The following is a 14,750-nucleotide window of genomic DNA, read 5'->3' as shown; positions in this document are numbered from 1 at the left end:
TGAGTCACATGCAGTAGACATACCTAATTATTAAATTGATTTCTTTCTATCTTTATACGTCCACTGCTGGACAAAGGCCTCACGCAAGGATTTCCACAGGCACCTCCCACGACCTTCACCAGATAGTCGGTCCACCTAGTGGGAGGCCTGCCCACAATACGTCTTACGGCTCGTGGTCGCCACTCGACAACTTTTCTCTATGCGAGCTATGTGCCCCACCCACTGCCACTTGATTATAGCGATTCTGCGGGCTATATCAGTCACTTTGGTTCGCCTGCAGATCTCATTTCTGGGGGGAGGCCTTTAGTCCAGCAGTGGACGTCATTCGGCTGAAACGAACGAACTATCCTTATACAGGGTCATTTGTAAAATACCAGCAACCTCGCGGGACTAGATTGCTGACATCATAAGCAACAACATTTTTTTCTACATGGAAATGCTTCTAACTGTAACCATGTTGAAAATTCCGTTTCTTGAAGTAGTTAGTACAAACCCACTGTTTAAACCTCCTGTGTAGTTTAGGAGTAGGACACAATGCTGAGATACTAGTTAATTATGTTTTTTTGTCTTTTATACCAAAAGAGGAGACATTTTCTGATAGGCACGTGACGCACAATAACAAATAAGAACTTAAACTGAATAACTAAAGAACAGGTCTATTTTTTTATTTTTATTGACAGAAATTGAAATAATTTAACTTTACTTAGGTACTTTACCTAGGTACGAGTGTATTATCATCTTTAAATTTTTGAATTTTATTCTAACAAAAATTAACGTAATGTTTTTGTTATAACACAAAAATACTCTGTAACAAGGGAATATTCATAAAAATATTATTTCAACAAACTAGAGGTTCTAGAAATGCAGTGTTGAGAGGGGAAGTCAAGTTAATAGCAAATAACTGCGGCCGCTGTTATATTTACATTACTTTCCCATTATCATTCTGTGCTCTATCTCTAATTGTGCCTTAGTGGATGATTATTATTCTTTATCTAGAAAATTACATTAAATATTAGCTTTTAGCTTGTACTTAAAATAGAAATAAAACACGATGTTTCTATGAGCAGAATCAAAGTCAAGTGGGATTTACACTCGTTTGATTATGTATTAGATAGATCGTTTGAACCATGAAGACGCACCCCACCATTCTTCCGCTAATGTTTGAGTGTTATCTGTACACGCTAAATCATCCATGCACACGCACACTACAATAATGACGCTCGGATTGCTCGGATCAAACTCCCCGCACCCCGCGATTCCCTCGACCAAAAATTGATAGAGTGCGTCTTCGTGGATGAAACGAACTACCTATATCAAGTTATAAAAGGAACTTAAGTATTAACGTAACAATGACTAATATTATTTAGCTTCAAAATAACTACTGACATTAGTTATAATGAAATTATCAATACCAAAAAATGCTATTTCGTCTGATTTATTTCCACAAACTCTTAAATTATTAAAGTTTCATCGTAAATAACTGAAAATTTTAACTGCGAAGCATAAAATGGGTATTTTAATGTCGCCTTGTTGACGAATCAAATTTGCAAGCACTCGAATTGTTCAAGTTTTCGCATAAATAAGGCATAAATACTTTGGATTGATATATTTCTCTGTCTACCTCCGCTGCGAGCATTGTAATTTCACACTACACTCGTAAAGTCGACGTAGTCCACTTAGAGCACCCGCCCAAATAGCACCTGCACGAATATCGATAGGTGCTCTTCGTGGACTAGGCCAGCCGGGCTAGGATTGGATAGGAAAATTGTATCGATGATTTTAGATGACAAACGTATGGGCCTATCGCGAAATATCGATAAAATGGCGCGATAAAAGCTTATCACTGCGTCCCATCCTAGGCCTACAGGTGCTATTCGTGCGGGTGCTATTTGGACGGGTGCTCTAAATGGACTACGTCGTAGAATACAGCAATGCCAGTGTAGAAGTTCGCTAAATTCGTAACTTTGCTCTAATTCGTAAACTTACTTGGGTTTGTCTTGTAAACTTGTAAGTACTACTAACCAATGTCCTTTGAAAACTAAACAGTCCGGTACACCCCAAGAAATTGGGGGGTTTACCTTGCAAATACTTTTAAAAACTAACATAATCAAAATGTAGGGGAGAGCGGGGCTGAAAGTGTCGGGGGTAAATTGTTCCGATGCAAATATCTCGACAACAGAAAGAATTAGATATTGTGATCGTATTATGTCGCATAATGCCTAAAAGTTGGCCACATGCGACCTCCCCTACTTTTATTTATATTTTTTCCGTTTTTTCTGAGTATTTTTGGCATTAGATAACCTTTTTCTAGGTCTGGAAATCCTATCAATATGATGAAGTTTCATTTTACTTTGCGACTGAGAAGAAAAAGAATACAGAATACTACATTTTAAAGCAAATTGCCGGGCAGTTAACTACTTCGTAATGATACCAAAACAAAATACAATCACTGATCATTAGCGAAGCGTGCAAAAACATTCCTCTGACCATTTTCTGCCTAACAAGGAAATAATTACATAACCCACGTTAACATAGTTATCCGCCAACAGGAAACTATAGTTCCCGTCCATTGGAGCTATAAATCAATCTCGCGCCGCCGGGATTCCCCGAACTTTTTGTTACGGCGTTCAAATGCAGATACCCACATTTATCTTGAGTCGATAAAAACTAAAACTACTCTTTTCAACTTGATAGGTGCGAACTTAGTAAGTGATGTATTTTTTCCTACGCTACATAACATATTAAAAGTACCTTAGTGAAAAAGGGCTACCATAAAGTCGTTGATTATTTAAAAGATAAAAATGTTTGGGATGCGTTACTGCCTAGCTCGCATAAATATTTATAACTTTGTACATTTTAAAGCCTGTAAACCTTTGAAAAAGAGGCTGACAATAGTGACTGAGTTTCTTGCGCTGCTTCTTCTCAGCACTGGCCCATTTATTGTCCTGAGCACTGGGACGTGTAAAAGTGCTTTTTTTAAGCCTATTTACAGAAATAAATGAGTATATTAGTTTTTATGAGTTTTTTATTTCACAGGTAGCCTGTCTACTTACTTAAACTGCTGCCTGCTCTCAACTCTTAGATGAGATTCGGATTGCGCACAAAGGGAGATGTTAAAATTGTGTGAGACTCATGCCCGTTTTCACCATCAATCCCTAATTTTTAAGTGTCCCCTATGTTAACACCAAACAACTAAGATTTTAGGCCCCGTCTCTACATTGCTTAACTTAATGGACTATTGGAATAAAGAATGTAAAGTTTCATAGAGATTACTTAGCCAGCCTTCATATTAAATGGCAGGCCAATATGTATGATCACAGTCTACTATGCCAAATTAATATTTTGTTTCCATCTAGAATCTTCTAATGATTCACACAACTTTTAGCTTTACTGGGAAAATCTTACGACTAAGACTTGATTACGAAATACTTTTTGTTCATTACTTCCTTATGTGCAAGTATTAAAATAACAATTGCATATTTTTGTGTCGTTGGGAAAATCTCTGTGGTTTTGATTGTTATGACCGTTAAGTGAATGGATAAAATTATGCAATCTGTGAATGAGGATAACATTTGGCTCTCATATCTATATAAAGTAAAATAAAGAAGACGGCTACCTTTAAACACCGGTCTTTTGTGATTCCCGGCTATTATTCTGTGCATTTAATAAGTTAAGCATGAATTATAAAAATAATCTCCGGGAATCACTGGAGACCGCTGCACCGGGAAAAACACAGCAAAACCCAACTGACAGCTCCAAGCTTTTTGAAACCGGTTTGAAACGCATTGCATTGGTCGCGTCATGAGCGGTCTCTCTTAGAATAATTAGAAACTATAGTCAAAACCTAAGTCGAATACATATTAGGTTGAAGACTCAGTGTTAGTCGGTACAAAAAAAAGTAAAATATGGGGATGTCAGGGTTCGAGGACAGAAAATATATACTTTATACGGGGCAAGAAAACATGTTTGTAAATAAATAAAAGTAAAAAAAGAAGTGCAAAACGCAAAAAGGAAAATAGCGGGATTTTGTGATTTCACAGAGATACGAACCGACCTCCGTGAGATTAAGTGAGATTAAATCTCTATGGTAGAAACTCAAATGAAACTGTAACTAGAGGTTGCAGATTCATTCCAGTCTGTTCTGGGCCTGACAGTAGGTACCTACTTTAGTACCTATCATTTTCATAATTATCAAGATGGATTTAAAGCTCTACTTATTAGTTTGAGGCCAAGTTAATATTATATTTAAAAGACCTTTTTTGTTTGTAAATGGTGTTTAACTTAACTGTAAAATACGATCTTAGGCAGTAAATATCGAGCTCTTGTAGAGTAAATCATAGTAAGTAATAGCTAAGCCTAAGGGAATATTTAAACAGGACAAAAAGCAAAGTTTTAATGCCAATCCTAAATAAACAAGCGGAGTTTCATTTAAATTCGTTTAGTTTTTGCACCCGTTTTTATTCCAGCGCAGAATCTTTAAATAGAACTATTTTACAGCTGAAAATAGAAAACTTTGATACTTGCTGGAACTACAGCAGAACATTTTCAGGCTGTCTGTTTGTATGTAAAAAGTTTAAGAGTTTGTAATCTTTACTTGGTTCTTGTTTATCAAGGCTTTCGTTCGTTCGTCTCAGCCTAATGACGTCCACTGCTGGACAAAGGCCTCCTCCAAGGCTTTAACATACCTATATCACCTCTTGTAGACTTTGACTATGATTTTAATGGTTAACAAAGTGTAGGTAATTTTATAATTTAGGAGCCGTAAAGTTTAATAATACAGTTTATATGCATGTTTGTTTATTACCAAAATTCATGAGTGGTTACAAAAACTATAAAATATTTTGTCAAGTACAAAGTTTGGCTGGCTGAATTAATTTGTATGTAGATTCTGAGACTTACCTAGCTTCACCCTACCGCAAATGAAATATTTTGATTGATAGGTGTATCTGGAAGTTTTAAACTAGGTCCTATTTCGAAAAAGCATTTCCACGTACAGTCAGCGACAAAATTAAATAGTACGTGACACCTAAAGCAGGCAATAAGTCTTCTTTGTTATAATTGGAATAAGGTTGTGTGTTGTCAACTTTTGACGCCGACTGTACGAGTCGCATACAAGTTTCACAGGTAGTGCAAAATAAAACCGACAGAATCCGCAATCCCAACTCAGTCTCATTCCAATTTGTCTTATTAGTCCACCAATCGAGTCGCCATCAAACGTTGTTCCGAACTACATAATTGGTTAGGAAAAATGTTATTCTGTTCTGTAATTGACTTGGCCAGTGTTTGTTCTGGCTAGTTTGTCTTATATTTCGTCTTCATCACTATTTGCGGACTTTTTGCTATCAGCAGGATAGTGATGTGGAAATGGTGCATCATTAATCTTATCAATAGTAAGAGTAAGTCAAGCAACAACTAATAATTACGTTCGTCACAACATGCATTCAAAAACGCCATTCAAGATTATCATTATTGTGTGTTCCAATTTACTGAATTACAATTACTGAAAGTAAACTGCAATCCAGAGTCATTTTACCTTTTGGGTTATTTATTTTTCCCATTATGTATGATCAATATTTTATGAAGGGCACGAAACACTACGTTTTTAGTTGTTTCAACTTCACACAATAATACCTACCTACTTTTTTTACTAAAGTTTTTTTCCAAATTTATTTTTGTATCGACATCGATTAATTTAATCACCTACACTAGTATTCTTTGGTGGTGCGTCGTGCATTTCTCTGATTTGTTTTTTCTGGAAGATTTTCTTAACCAAGTTCGCAGACAAAAGAATCCACCTTTACAGTTCTGATTAAGAAAACTGATTTAGTTAACGCCCGACAATGTAAGTTTATGGGGTGCTATGAACTTATGAAGACTTTGTATTAGCCCACAGGAATGAAACATTTTATTTTTATAGCATTTATTCTTAAAAATACAGTCTGAAAGTATTGCACATACATTTTACTTTATACTACAACTATCTGCATCGTTTCTAACATTGTTTTTTATTATTACTTTGTTTGTTTTAGCTGATCTTTTTTGATACTGCTGCCAGAATGGGACTCTACCATGACCTTTAATGTCATTTCACTAGTTATTAAACTAAATTGAGCAAGTATTGACTTACTGATTTTAAAGCTACTAAAAGTTTAAAGCAAATTGAAAACGAGACTTCTTCTTTAAAGTAAACACTTCGTCTTGAAAAACAATGTTTTGTTGATGGTGTTAGCTACACAATTCTTAATGATAATAATTAACTACTAAACTGTAGCTCCTAAGCTGGTAAGGATACCATGCTCTGTCCAGCAGTGACTTTGGCTGATATTATAACTTAAGGACAAACCTCGTACAAAAATAAATCACTGACACGCCACGCACCAACAAATTTAAATAAAAAAGCTATTGTGTTTTTATAAAATTAAGATACCTTATAAGAAACAACGTTGACATTCTTTGATATTTCCATTTAAGGTCCAAATTTCTGGGAATCGTCTTCTTGTGTTCAGTCTCTTCCTAGAAAAAGGAAAAAGCAATTTTAGATATTTTTCTTTCATCCATAAATGATCTTAGCTTATTTTTAGAAAACGTTAAAGTACCCATAATTTTATGAGTTACTTTTGAAGTTGTAAAAATAAAACAATGTTTTTGTCGTCAGCCTAAATTAAAAAGTAGCTAATCATGTAAAAAAATGTAGATAGGTAGGTAGTTCTTATGTTTTTACCCAAGTCTCAAACAAAAAAAGTGTGACATACATATAAAGGTTCGACCATAACATACCAACGCGTGCAGCCCGCGTGCGCGATGGCGATGGCGATCAATGCGTTTACGTCTGATCGCCATCTATTGCACCACTTTAAACACAAAAGTATTATATTATTGTACGGATTATGTACTTACAACAATCAACAGGCAGCACGCATTTCTTCAGGCTGTCATGGTAGACATATCCTTTTCTGCAGTCACAGCTGTTGTACCGGCAACCAGTCAGGCAGGTCTTGTTGACTTCCTTGTAGTCTGAGCAGGAGTTGCCGCAGTGGTTCCCACAGCCGGAGGTGGCGTTTCTGTCACCGCCGCAGCTGGCTGGAAGAAGGACATTAAGTATTTTTAAAAGCTTTAATATAGGGTGCAAACTATAATTGATCACACTCGATTGTTTCTAAACTATACAAGATGTCCAAAAACTGGTTACTGACCCTAAAAGTGCTTCACGAGCTCTATATCCAATGGTTACAAACTGAATCCGAAAATTCAATGTTTCCAGCTTCCAGCGTTTTGGGGTCAGAGGTCAGGTCAAAGTAAAGCAACCCGTACCATGTATGAACAACATAATCGGTCTCTATACATTTTGTATTGATAGGTAAGTATACCTAATCTGGTAGTGCAGGCACGAACAAAAAACGCAAACTGACAGGTGCGGGGAGCTGCGTTAAATTTGACCTGACCGCAGACAGCAAAATCCATCCAGTGCACAATGTGACAAATGCTCTAATAGGCTTCGAAGAACTATTAAGTGAAATGTTAACGTCTAACTCACGGGTACAAACTCCTGAGTTGTAGAGGTAACCATAAATCGATCATGTTAAATTGGCACCGATCTGCCTTCTAGGAACGCCAGTTCCATGAGTGTTGACCTCTGGAGTTTAGTTTAGGTCTCGATTTGCAGTTTTACTGGTAAAACTCACTGTCTTTCAATAGTAAGGCTGAGTTGCACCACCCAAATTTGACGGTAACTATGACGATAACCGGTGTTTTTTGTATGGAGTTTGACAGATATTTGACGNGCCGAAGAAAATGTGATGCCCTGTCGTGCTGCAGGGTGAGGAAGTTTCGCTGGTGGTGTGGGTTTTTATACTAATATTATAAATGCGAAAGTAACTCTGTCTGTCTGTCTTGCTTTCACACCTAAACCACTGAACCGATTTTGTTGAAATTTGGCATAGAGATAGGTTAAGTCCCGGGAAGAGACATAGGGTAGTTTTTATCCCGGTTTTTGAAACAGGAACGCGCGCGATAAAGTTTATCTGTGACACAAAATTCCACGCGGGGTAGGTTCCGGGCGGAAAGCTAGTGTAGATATATTTTTGACAAAATAATAGTGATCTTATTTATTTCTTTCGTTCGTCTCAGCCAAATGTCGTCCAATGCTGGACAAAGGCATCCCCCAAGGATTTCCATTACAACCGGTCCTGCACTGACCGCATCCAGGTACTCCCGCGACCTTCACCAGATCGTCGGTCCACCTATTGGGGGAAGACGTTGTGTGGGCTTGTTATTTACTTGTTTATTTTTCCATTAGTCTCGTGTACGTAAGGGCTTGAGAGTTTTGTAAGCGATCGGGTTTTCTACGACAATACCAATTTTATTCATAAACTAAGTTGGTACTTGGTACTGGAAATATTAAGTACCCTAGACTAGAGTGTCCTCCAATTAATACTAATTGGCTTTGACAACTACACTTATAATGCTTATAATAAAAAGTCTCTTCAGCCAGAAGAATTTCTAGATATTTATTTTTATCGTCAGATATTTTCTTTCATATTTAACAATACCCAAACAGTAATTGAATGATCAAACGAACTTACCAAGTGAAGTTCGATCTAAATTATCCTGTTTTCGCCGAAGAGATTTATTTTACCATGTAGTACCCCTGTACGACAACCCAATCCGCACACAATATTCAGCGTAGTAGTATTAAAAAACAAAAGAGCGGGCAACCCCACCCCTACCACGCTGTGGGCTCGGTGTCCGAGCGGTCTCATTATATTTAGAGAAGAGATGACATTGACGTTTACCTCCAGGGAAGAAGATATAGAAATCTTCGNATTTGACGTTTGTCTCAGTTAAAGTAAGATGGTGCAACCCAGCCTAAGAATAGATTGGTAGATACTGCGTAATTGGCTTGTTGAATCGCCCGCTACTCCTAAAGCAAAGTTCCTGGGATTGGCAAAAGATGAACGTGCATTTTGGAGAGGTACAGTTTTGACTGACATATCTAATTGGTTTCATGTTACGATTTCGGGCCTTGGGCAATAACTGATTAGTTGATGGGCAACATAGTTAAGTTATCCTCTTACTGCTTTTTTTAGAAACAGACAGCTCTGCTTAGATCAATAACATAAAGATACAGATCACAGTCAAACAGAGAAAGAGGACTAAGACTCTTCGTAAATAAGGTATTTTTCCCTCCATCTAAGCTAACTTTTAGGCTCGGTGCAGTCCACCGGACGACGGAGACCAAACCAGTGAGCCTAGGCATCTAGTCAACAGCCGATGCCGTCCACGTGTAGGCTGGGTATTATTTAATTTAATATCCTGTAAAGTAATTAATCATGCAGCAAACCTCACGGCATTCCGTCTTGGGTATGCACGTGCCGTTCTAGGCCCGGACTGAGCCGTCTTCATCGATGCATTCCGGCCGGTACAGTGCGGAAATATTGCGAAGTCATTTCACGGTTGTCATGGCTCTAAAGCTAACAACCGTGTTATCGTCTATCTTTTCTTTATTTTGTTCCCTCTCCTCTACTAGGAGTGTGACACGGTCTTCTCTATTAAACCAGTACAGTTGACAATACATAATATTAGACTGTATAAAAAGGCTGACACATTTTTAGGCATAAACGACCTATGTTTGTGTTAAGTTTGTTACCACAACAGATAAAAACTTACGGCATTCGGTCTTGACTATACACGAGCCGTTCTCGGCTCGGACGGAGCCGTCGATGCAGACGCATTCCGGCCGGCACAGCGCGGTGCCACCCGCACACGGCACCGGCTCGCCTAGTCTCGCCTAGTTTTTCCTCGCACCGTTTAGGACCGCAGTGCGCGGCACAGCACGGAAATATTGTGACGTCATTTCACGGTCTTTTCCATTACATCAGTAGATATTTCGTCCGTATAATTGACAACGGACAACACACACAGACTGCATAAGATGACCCAGTGTTTGATGTTTTAGGAATTAACTACCTTTTATGATTGTGATACAACGAGCCACTAGAATCGGCAGTAGATGCTGACCCCGCTGGAAAAATTACAGAAATAATGCAGACAAAACTTACGGCATTCGGTCTTGACTATACACGAGCCGTTCCCGGCCCGGACGGAGCCGTCGATGCAGACGCATTCCGGCCGGCACAGCGCGGTGCCACCCGCACACGGCACCGGCTCGCCTAGCTCCTCGCATCGTTTAGGACCGCAGTGCGCGCATTCGACTTGCATCTCGTTCGCCGGGCATGATGATCGCTTCACCACTAGAATATTGCGATAATTATTATGAGCGGTTTAACCTAATGTAGGAAGGTTTTAATTGATAGTTTTATAATAAATGCTTTATTTGACAAAAGAGCGACAATAATAAATTACAAATAAAATTAAATATTATAAAAAAATAATTATGCCCTGCTGTCAAATGGCCCCCACTCAGCATTAATCGGGGCGTGCCGTTATCGCTTTCAGGAACAAGAAATCTTTTAAAAAGCAAATACACAAAGTAATAATTATTTTAATATTGTTTTTAATGACCAATTATGACCATTATTGGTCATAATTGGTCATTAAAATTGTGTAGGTAAGTTGTTGAAAATAAACATACCTACCTACGCTACAACACACTCATAACCTAAAAGATAGATTTTACCCGCCTATTAAAACGATGTTTTATGTTTATAAGGTTTCCAAATAAAGAAAATAGAAATGTAATGACCAAGCTTTTAGCCTAACTAAAATATTATTCCTTTCGAATTGATATTCGAAAATTCAATTTATATTAGATGGTATTCTTATATCTTGTTAGATATAAAATCAATATTATGAGAGACTTTTAAGTAAGTAAAAGCTTATTTCGCAAGAATACCATCTAATATAAATTGTATTTTGAATACAGAAACAAAACAAATGCAATTTTACACGCCATTTTTGCCATTACTCAATTTATTTGTGGAACCACAGCCGACTTTCAAAAAGTTAAAACATTTATTTTGTCGTTTGTTTTTTTCTGGATGTATTATTAATCTCGGCTGAACAAAAGAGATCAAAGATTGAATACAAATTAGTATCACTCATAAATATTCGATGCTTCAAACGAGAAATGGGAATACAATGCCGGCGAAAAACGTGCATCTAAAAACACGGGACGAACTTTGAAAACCGATTTCGATTTTAAAGTTCTAATCGTCTCTCTCACTCAACCAGGATTGCAGGTGTTAGTAATAGAGTCAGCTATAACCCTAATACTAATTATGCTGATAGAACCGATATTGTTTTACAGATTTGACCCCTAGTTATAAAACGGAACGCAATCGATCAATCTGTCCGTATTTTTTGGTTTCGGCAGAACTTTGTGTTTTTGTAAAATTAAATTTAAAATACAAATTAATTAGCACTTTACCATTGTTTTTACTAGCACATTCTGTAAAACATTAATTAAGCGAAAGTCAAATTAGTATTTTTATATTGATCAAATCGTAGCTGTTTGAATTTGAATTAGTTTAATGATTCCAGAAGAAGGTCTAAAACAGAGCCACCTTTACATTATTTTGACCTAAAAATATATGTTAAATTAATTTAATTACAAAATAAAAGTAAAATTATGTTCTGCTTACCTTCGCTTCTTATAAAATAAACCCAAAAAGTAACTATGATTAGCACTATTAATTTTGTCATGTTACACTTGTTGTCACGATCACAATACTCTACCAACTAACTAGAAGTTTTGCATACAGTTCCTTACTTTTTCCTCTTTCCACTGGAATCGCTAATTCATTGATTCATCAAGCATGCTGCGAACAAAACATATGTCTTATTTTAAGGATAATAGAGTCGAATGTACAAGGTTTTCTGTTTAGAATTTTCCTTATCCTCAGTTAAGTAAATTACACCATGACGTGGCAAAGTGACATCCCAATTAACAGTTTTAACAAAAACATTGTGTTAAAAAAGTAATTAGTTCCTTCCCCTGTTAGTCATAATATTATGAAACAACTTAATCTCAGTAGTGCCCGTAATTTTTTTTATTGTTAACTATTAGTCAATGATTTATTTACAAATTGTACATTCCACAATGTTCCATACTGTTAGGTTGTCATCGTTTATTATTAACCAAATCAGTTTTAAAGCAAAAAATGCCGATTGTCGGTCCAGAGGTGGAATGGTGTAAAGCAATCGTTATCATTTGACAGTTCATAACGTACGATTATTCTGTCAAACGCTTTGTTTAACTGACTTTATCGTACGTTATGAACTGTCATATGATAACGATTGCTTTACACAATTCCACCTTTGGTCTCTTTTAACAAGCTGTAGGTATTGTATGATCTGAGGTATTGATTGACCTTTGATTGTCACCTGTCATCCGCTTTACACTGGAGGAAAGTCGAACCTTAACACGTTGACTGCCAAAGTAAATTTACTAATTCGCCAAAATTGAATTTTTTGCTAATCGATGTGTAATGGCTTGAAATGAATAGTTATTGTTAAAAAATATTTTTTTACTATTTATATTGACATATTATACCCATAAAAAAAACTGTCAGCCACCCGTGCCTGACGCGGCCCGAATGGTATAAATTTCAGTCACAGCGCCATGTCAAGCATTTTGTCAGGCACAACAAAATCACGTTTCTGCGTTTTGGCGGGAACTACCGTGTCGCATCGCTTTCCTCGCTTTAGCCCTCGTGAATACTATCGCTCTGTCCGGTTGCTGTCGGTCAACTGTCAAATTTCGGTCGTGTAAAGTCGAGAAAGACAGCAAGTTATAACTTACTCTCTTCAAAGCCCTAATCAGCCTAATTTTTGTCTGTAATGTTTAATTTTTTTACACAAATAATAATTTTAATAATTATGCTTAATAATTTATTCCGAAATATATCGTAAACTTGTGATTTTATTAGGAATTTCAAATATTTGTCGTGTTTTTACTAAAATTTTCATTCAAACCTGTGTTAATTTTTATTTAGGTACAAGAGTTGCAGGCCATGCTGAACATACTTTGTTGGGGGCCACGTCAGTCATTTAAAATAGGAAGTAACGCATTAAACGTGCCAGGCGGCCTACTGCGGTCGTTTGATTTAGATGCTTCAGTGTCAGGCTCCAGTGACTGACATGGCCCGAATAGGTTGCATGTTTGTCAGTCACCGGTGACTGTCATGGCAGCCTACGTGTTAAATTAACTTCGTATTCCTCCTATGTTCTTCTGATTAATTTCGTAGCGGGTCCAATGACAGTTTAAATTTCCCCCGGGACAAACTTGACCTTCACTGGTTGGATTTTTATTGGCGGTCAAGCTGTAGATCATGGCTACACAGGAGTTGCAGCCGTGGGAATAGTCCCGTGAGCAGTATTAAAACACATTTCTGTGCAACTTTTTTTACAGAATACCATTCCACCTTACTGTTGTCGTAGCTTAGATATTGCTTAAAATAGTAAAATCTCTCAAAATACGAGTATACTTGTCCACTGGACGTTGAAAAGCTTTCGGTGCAATGTCTCGCGTGCACCATGTAGAGAATAGGAATTTGCTATTCCCACGCTCTTTGCAATACAGAATACTGATGATGACTACTAATGATGCATTCCAGTATAATTCAACAATCTTGTAAACAGTGATAGCAATTTACTGAAACTGTCCCTTGCAATTAAATTATCTACTTATACATTAAAATATCGATCTGTCAAGTTAATATCGAGGATGTAGACAGAGTTAGAATGTTCAAAACATTGCCTTTGCCCTTATTTTCATTATACAGAGTCTTAGGTAAATGGTATTATCAAGCCGACAATAGCTTACCAACCATTTACCGAACACCCTGTATAAGATTTTAGTATTGGAAATGGAAAGATATCGACCGATTTCTGAATATTTTTAAATCTGCAATGCACTCCTCAAAGTTATTAACAAAAAATGTTGTTCAAAAATGTTTCGTTTACGGCGCCTCCAATTTTCCCTGGCTGCCTCCGTATTCTTTCAACCTCCATCGGATACTTATCGCTTGGAAAGCCTCTTATCCCATTCTCCCCTTTGCGAAAGTTTTGGCGCTAGATGGCGTTTGTGTGTAGATTAAAGTAGGCGTAAACCAACATGATATACTTGAAGAAGTGTGTAGCTAAATAATACTGTGTGTAGTAATATGGTATGTAGGAAATTCTATAAGTTATAAGGAAAATTTAAACATTTCCCATAAGGGATGTTGCCTGATTGTGATTAGGATACTAGACTCTATCACTCACTATGCCATGTCCATCACTAGTTGTATTACCATAGTCTTAAGGCTGATTTACACGTTAAGTAGTTAACAAAATTTTAACCTAATTTTAAGTCTATGTCTAAACGTATTTAAGTAGTCAAGCTCTTGTTTATCTATATGAAACTGCTTGTCAGAACGTGTCAAGTGACAAGCCCTGCCCACCAATTTAGTCGAAAAATTAAGTTAAAATTTTGTTAACTTATCTACTTAGGTAATACCTATGTATAAATCAGCCTTTATAAGAGACAAAAACGTTGTATGTATCGATCGATCTTGAACAAACCTTGGACATACGTGAGTTATGTCTAGGTGGCCAATGCCGTCGTACCGTGTAGTGTCGATTTTGGACATGATTATAGGTAACTCGTAGGAAATTTGGAACTAATCTGTAGAAGATAATCATTGGCTAGATTGGCACCATGATAACACCAAGTGCATGTAGTTGCAATAGGGTGCTACTTTTCAACAAAAAAATATGGTCTGATCTGGTATTGACTGTAGGAACAAACC

The 14,750-nt window shown here is 37.0% G+C and overlaps 1 protein-coding gene across 2 annotated transcripts; it reads right to left on the bottom strand.

The window, feature by feature from the left end:
- Nucleotides 1-6,011: 6,011 nt before the first annotated feature.
- Nucleotides 6,012-11,708, bottom strand: LOC114366272 (venom peptide BmKAPI-like). Of its 2 annotated transcripts, XM_028323102.1 has the most exons (5): nt 11,601-11,708; nt 10,170-10,250; nt 9,667-9,777; nt 6,898-7,080; nt 6,012-6,513 (listed from the first exon to the last, which is right to left on the bottom strand). In XM_028323102.1, coding segments are annotated over exons 1-5 (438 nt in total). In that variant the 5' UTR covers nt 11,662-11,708; the 3' UTR covers nt 6,012-6,511. The 2 variants fall into 2 exon arrangements, with proteins under 2 accessions (XP_028178903.1, XP_028178902.1); XM_028323101.1 differs by lacking the exon at nt 9,667-9,777 and having other exon boundaries at nt 10,059-10,250.
- Between the last annotated feature and the right edge of the window lie 3,042 nt (nt 11,709-14,750).

This window comes from Ostrinia furnacalis, unplaced genomic scaffold, assembly GCF_004193835.3.
Source record: "Ostrinia furnacalis isolate ACB-3 unplaced genomic scaffold, ASM419383v2 OfSCF0606, whole genome shotgun sequence".
Lineage (NCBI taxonomy): Eukaryota > Metazoa > Arthropoda > Insecta > Lepidoptera > Crambidae > Ostrinia > Ostrinia furnacalis.
This window is presented reverse-complemented; position numbering and strand designations above follow the sequence as displayed.